This window comes from Hoplias malabaricus, chromosome 5 (genome assembly GCF_029633855.1).
Source record: "Hoplias malabaricus isolate fHopMal1 chromosome 5, fHopMal1.hap1, whole genome shotgun sequence".
Classification (NCBI taxonomy): domain Eukaryota; kingdom Metazoa; phylum Chordata; class Actinopteri; order Characiformes; family Erythrinidae; genus Hoplias; species Hoplias malabaricus.
This window is the reverse complement of record NC_089804.1, coordinates 1,289,467-1,296,491: the sequence shown is the minus strand read 5'-3', so window position 1 is coordinate 1,296,491 and position 7,025 is coordinate 1,289,467. Positions and strand designations below refer to the sequence as shown.

General features: G+C 46.0%; 1 protein-coding gene across 1 annotated transcript in view; it reads left to right on the top strand.

The window, feature by feature from the left end:
• The first annotated feature begins 1,292 nt into the window (after positions 1–1,292).
• Positions 1,293–7,025, top strand: part of LOC136696368 (ribonuclease inhibitor-like) — a 35,482-nt gene continuing 29,749 nt past the window's right edge. Inside the window, exons 1-4 of the mRNA XM_066670718.1 lie at positions 1,293–1,300; positions 1,347–1,520; positions 2,989–3,162; positions 4,633–4,806. Of these exons, the coding sequence (XP_066526815.1) occupies positions 1,293–1,300; positions 1,347–1,520; positions 2,989–3,162; positions 4,633–4,806 (530 nt within the window). The remainder of the gene's footprint in view (positions 1,301–1,346; positions 1,521–2,988; positions 3,163–4,632; positions 4,807–7,025) is intronic.

Sequence of the window (7,025 nt, the reverse complement as noted above, 5' to 3'; positions counted from 1 at the left end):
ACTCTCTCTCTCTCACACACAAACACAATGACACACACTCTCACACAGTCACATTCTCTCTCTCGATTTCTCTCTCTCACTCTATCCTCTCTAGATCCTTCTCTTTCTCAATTTCTCTCTCTCTCTCTCTCTCTCACACACACACACACACACACACAATGACACACTCACACACAGTCACATTCTCTTTCTCAATTTCTCTCTCTCACACACACACACACACACTCACACACAGTCACATTCTCTCTCTTTCTCGCTGTTTTTCTCTCTCACACACACAGACAAACACATACACTGACACACACACTCACTCTCACACACAAACGCATTCTCACACAGTCTCTCACACTCACACACTCTCTCTCTCTCTCTTTCACACACACACTCACTCTCTCTTTCTCGCTCTCTCTCTCTCTCTCTCTCTCACACACACACAGACACACATGAACTCTCTCTCTCTCTCTCACACACACACACACAAACACACACACTCTCTCACAGACAACACACCCTCGCTCTCTCTCACAGACACTCACACACACCCACACATACACTCTCATACACATGCACACTGTCACACACACACTCACACTCTCTCTCTCTTGCTCTCTCAAACACACACACACACACACACTCACACTTACTCTCACACACACAGCCACATTCTCTCTCACACAAACACACCCTCGCACTCTCTCAAACACACACAGACTCACACACACACACACTCTCAGTCACACACATTCTCCACAAACACACACACTCTCTCACAGACACACACGCACTCTCTCTCTCTCACACACAGACAAACACACACACACTCACATTCTCACACACACCCACACATACACTCTCATACACATGCACACTGTCACACACACACTCACACTTTCTCTCTCTTTCTCAAACACACACACACTCTCACACACAGACACACACACACATTTATACACAAACACACACTCTCTCTCACTGTCTCACACTCACACTCTCTCTCACACACTTTCACACACACAATGACACACACACACACACTCACTCTCACACACATACTCTCACAGTCTCACTCTTAGTCTCTCACACTCACACAATCACACACACTCTCTCTCTCTCTCTCACACACACACAAACACACGCACTCCCTCTCTCCCAGAAAACACACCCTCGCTCTCTCTCACAGACACACACACACTCACTCTAACACACACTCTGACACACCACACACACAGCATGATTTAGTTTTAGTTTTTGCAGTTTTCTTATCAATTAAAAATGAATAAATTACTGAATCAATGAGTGTGTGTGTGTAACATGTTGATGTTCTGATGTACATATATCTATTCCAGGTTACAGGACTGTAATCTCTCAGATAAAGGCTGTGCAGCTCTGGCCTCAGTTCTCAGCTCTAACTGCTCTAGTCTGAGAGAACTGCATCTGAGTGACAATGAACTGCTGGATTCAGGAGTGGAGCAGCTCTGTGTCGGTCTGAAGAGTCCTCACTGTAAACTGGAGAAACTGGAGTAAGATCAGTGCTTGTGTTAATCAGGTGTCAGAGATAAACACGTCCCTTACTTCAGTAAAGTACTGATTTAGTCAAAATACTAAACGTATCAGAATACTAAATGTATCAAAGTAAACTAAAACAGTTCTTTAAAACATGATTAAACACCTTTAAATAGGACCTCACACACACACACACACACTCTCACACACACTCGCTCTCTCTCTCTCTCCCCCCCCTCCCTCTCACAAACCCACACTCTCACTCACACACACTCCCACTGTCTCTCTCACACACACACAAACACTCTCTCAGACACACACACACTCTCACACATTCATATTCTGTCTCTCTCTCACACACACAATGACACACACTCTCACACAGTCACATTCTCTCTCTTTCTCGCTGTTTTTCTCTCTCACACACACAGACAAACACACATACACTGACACACACACTCACTCTCACACACAAACGCATTCTCACACAATCACACACACACACACACAGACACATGAACTCTCTCTCTCTCTTGCTCTCTCAAACACACACACACACACACTCACATTCTCACACACACACTCACACTTACTCTCACACACACAGCCACATTCTCTCTCTCACACATACACACCCTCGCTCTCTCTCACAGACACAGACACACACACACTCTCTCAAACACACACAGACTCACACACACACTCTCTCACAGACACACACGCACTCTCTCAAACACACACAGACTCACACACACACACACTCTCAGTCACACACATTCTCCACAAACACATGCACTCTCTCTCTCTCACACACAGACAAACACACACACACTCACATTCTCACACACACCCACACATACACTCTCATACACACTCTCTTATGCACACTTTCACACACACACTCACACTTTCTCTCTCTTTCTCAAACACACACACACTCTCACACACAGACACACACACACACATTTACACACAAACACACACTCTCTCTCACTGTCTCACACTCACACTCTCTCTCACACACTTTCACACACAAACACACTCTCACTCTCTCTTACACACACACTCACACTCTCACACATAGTCACATTCTCTCTCTCATGCACACACACTCTCTCTCTCTCTCACACACACTTTCACACACACAATGACACACACACACACACTCACTCTCACACACATACTCTCACAGTCTCACTCTTAGTCTCTCACACTCACACAATCACACACACTCTCTCTCTCTCTCTCACACACACACACACACAAACACACGCACTCCCTCTCTCCCAGAAAACACACCCTCGCTCTCTCTCACAGACACACACACACACTCACTCTAACACACACTCTGACACACCACACACACAGCATGATTTAGTTTTAGTTTTTGCAGTTTTCTTATCAATTAAAAATGAATAAATTACTGAATCAATGAGTGTGTGTGTGTAACATGTTGATGTTCTGATGTACATATATCTATTCCAGGTTACAGGACTGTAATCTCTCAGATAAGGGCTGTGCAGCTCTGGCCTCAGTTCTCAGCTCTAACTGCTCTAGTCTGAGAGAACTGGATCTGAGTTTCAATGAACTGCTGGATTCAGGAGTGGAGCAGCTCTGTGTCGGTCTGAAGAGTCCTCACTGTAAACTGGAGAAACTGGAGTAAGATCAGTGCTTGTGTTAATCAGGTGTCAGAGATAAACACGTCCCTTACTTCAGTAAAGTACTGATTTAGTCAAAATACTAAACGTATCAGAATACTAAATGTATCAAAGTAAACTAAAACAGTTCTTTAAAACATGATTAAACACCTTTAAATAGGACCTCACACACACACACACACACTCTCACACACACTCGCTCTCTCTCTCTCTCCCCCCCCTCCCTCTCACAAACCCACACTCTCACTCACACACACTCCCACTGTCTCTCTCACACACACACAAACACTCTCTCAGACACACACACACTCTCACACATTCATATTCTGTCTCTCTCTCACACACACAATGACACACACTCTCACACAGTCACATTCTCTCTCTTTCTCGCTGTTTTTCTCTCTCACACACACAGACAAACACACATACACTGACACACACACTCACTCTCACACACAAACGCATTCTCACACAATCACACACACACACACACAGACACATGAACTCTCTCTCTCTCTTGCTCTCTCAAACACACACACACACACACACTCACATTCTCACACACACACTCACACTTACTCTCACACACACAGCCACATTCTCTCTCTCACACATACACACCCTCGCTCTCTCTCACAGACACAGACACACACACACTCTCTCAAACACACACAGACTCACACACACACTCTCTCACAGACACACACGCACTCTCTCAAACACACACAGACTCACACACACACACACTCTCAGTCACACACATTCTCCACAAACACATGCACTCTCTCTCTCTCACACACAGACAAACACACACACACTCACATTCTCACACACACCCACACATACACTCTCATACACACTCTCTTATGCACACTTTCACACACACACTCACACTTTCTCTCTCTTTCTCAAACACACACACACTCTCACACACAGACACACACACACACATTTACACACAAACACACACTCTCTCTCACTGTCTCACACTCACACTCTCTCTCACACACTTTCACACACAAACACACTCTCACTCTCTCTTACACACACACTCACACTCTCACACATAGTCACATTCTCTCTCTCATGCACACACACTCTCTCTCTCTCTCTCACACACTTTCACACACACAATGACACACACACACACACTCACTCTCACACACATACTCTCACAGTCTCACTCTTAGTCTCTCACACTCACACAATCACACACACTCTCTCTCTCTCTCTCACACACACACACACACAAACACACGCACTCCCTCTCTCCCAGAAAACACACCCTCGCTCTCTCTCACAGACACACACACACACTCACTCTAACACACACTCTGACACACCACACACACAGCATGATTTAGTTTTAGTTTTTGCAGTTTTCTTATCAATTAAAAATGAATAAATTACTGAATCAATGAGTGTGTGTGTGTAACATGTTGATGTTCTGATGTACATATATCTATTCCAGGTTGTGGAGCTGTAATCTCTCAGATAAGGGCTGTGCAGCTCTGGCCTCAGTTCTCAGCTCTAACTGCTCTAGTCTGAGAGAACTGGATCTGAGTAGAAATGAACTGCTGGATTCAGGAGTGGAGCAGCTCTGTGTCGGTCTGAAGAGTCCTCACTGTAAACTGGAGAACCTGGGGTAAGATCAGTGATTGTGTTAATCAGGTGTCAGAGATAAACACGTCCCTTACTTCAGTAAAGTACTGATTTAGTCAAAATACTAAACGTATCAGAATACTAAATGTATCAAAGTAAACTAAAACAGTTCTTTAAAACATGATTAAACACCTTTAAATAGGACCTCACACACACACACACACACTCACACTCTCTCTCTCTCACACACACACACTCTCTCTCTCTCCCTCTCACACAAACACTCTCATACACACATTCTCACAGACACACACACTCTCTGTCAGACACACACACACTGTCACACACACTCACACTCTCTCTCCCCCTCCCTCTCACAAACCCACACTCTCACTCACACACACACACTCCCACTGTCTCTCTCTCACACACACAGACACAAACACTCTCTCAGACACACACACACTCTCACACATTCATATTCTGTCACTCTCTCTCACACACACACTCACACACTCTCTCGCTCTTACACACCCACTCACTCTCTTTCTCTCTCACACACATACACACACACACATACACACACTCTCTCTCCCTCTCACAAACTCTCTCTCTCTCTCTCTCCCTCTCTCTCACACAAACACTCTCATACACACTCTGTCACACACACTCACATTCCCTCTCTCATACACATGCGCTTTCTCTCTCTTTCTCTGCCTCACACAAACACTCACACTCTCTCTCTCTCCCTCTCTCTCACACAAACACTCTCATACACACACTGTCACACACACACTCTCTCTCTCTCTCTGAGTGGAAGTGAGTGATGTGAGCTGCGGTGTGTGAGTGAGAGTGCGTGCTGCTGAGCGTGTGAGTTTTCTATCTTTTCTTGCTGTGTTGGTGGTGTACTGTACTGTGTGTCTGTGACTGTGACACTGTCTGTGGGGGAGAGGAGGAGAAGGAGCGGTAGTTAGGTGGAGGAGCCGGTAGCCAGCTGTTTGCCGGTCGTCATGGCGGCGGCGGCAGAGAGGAAAGTTAGTGTAGAGCAGCTCTCGCGGCGGCACGGTTTAAAAGTTGTCCCCGAGGTCAGATGCTCAGTGGAGGAGTGTGGTCTGGCTGTAGGGGAGGTTATTGGGTGTGAGAGTGTTCGTTCTGTTTCTCGTATGAATGGGGCTGTCGTAGTGTTTGTAGACAGTGTAGAGAAAGTAAACACTGTGCTGGAGCGCGGCGTGGTCATTAGAGACACGTTCACGCCCGTACTGCCTCTCGTTCGTCCCTCTAAAAAAATCACACTGTCCAATGTACCACCTTTTATTAAAAATGAAGTGTTATCTGAAGAACTGTCTCGTTTTGGTCAGCTTGTGTCCTACATGAAGAGAATCCCTCTTGGTTGTACGTCTCCTCGACTCAAACACGTAGTCTCCTTCAGACGGCAGGTCTACATGATCCTGAAAGATGGCAGAGAAGATCTAAATGTGGCTCTGAAATGAAGAGTTGATGGCTATGATTATGTAGTTTTTGCCTCGTCAGACTCTATGAAGTGTTTAGGGTGTGGTCAAGAAGGACATTTAAAGCGTTGGTGTCCTGAGGAGGCAGAGGCAGGGCCGGACTCTAAGGGGAAGGACACAGTGCAGGAGGGGGATGCAGGAGCTGGGCCCAGTTCAGCTGAAGACAGTGCTGCAGATCCCAGAATAGAGAGAGAAGAACCTGTAATAGCCCCTACCCCTCAGGAGCAGGTAGTGGAAGAGGGTGAGACAGCTGGTACTGGAGCTGAGGGTACTGTGGACAGTGAGACAGTTGAGCCACAGCAGACTCAGGAGGTGGTGAATAGAGAAGGTATGGATTGTGATGGTGCAGGGCTTGATGCAGCAGGTGCTGTTTCTCTGGAGGTAGAGGGAATGGACACTGAAACTGGGATTACAGAATGAGGATGGCTTTGAAACTACTTAACTTCCTGGTGTTTCTCACCCTGTGGCCTGTGCTGTGTCTTCATCCTCCATATTTACAAATGAGTAAGATCAGGGTGGGCACTCTGAATGTGAACGGAGCACGGGATGCTCAGAAAAGAGCTCTAATCTATGAACTTATTGAGCGTAAGGCTGTGGATGTTATGTTTGTGCAGGAGACACATAGTGACGATGACAATGAAACTGACTGGAGGAAGGAGTGGACAGGGGACATTCTTTTAGTCACATGACCTCTGCTAGAGGAGGGGTTGCTATTCTTTTTGCTAATCATGTTTTGCCTGTTTCATGTGAGGTC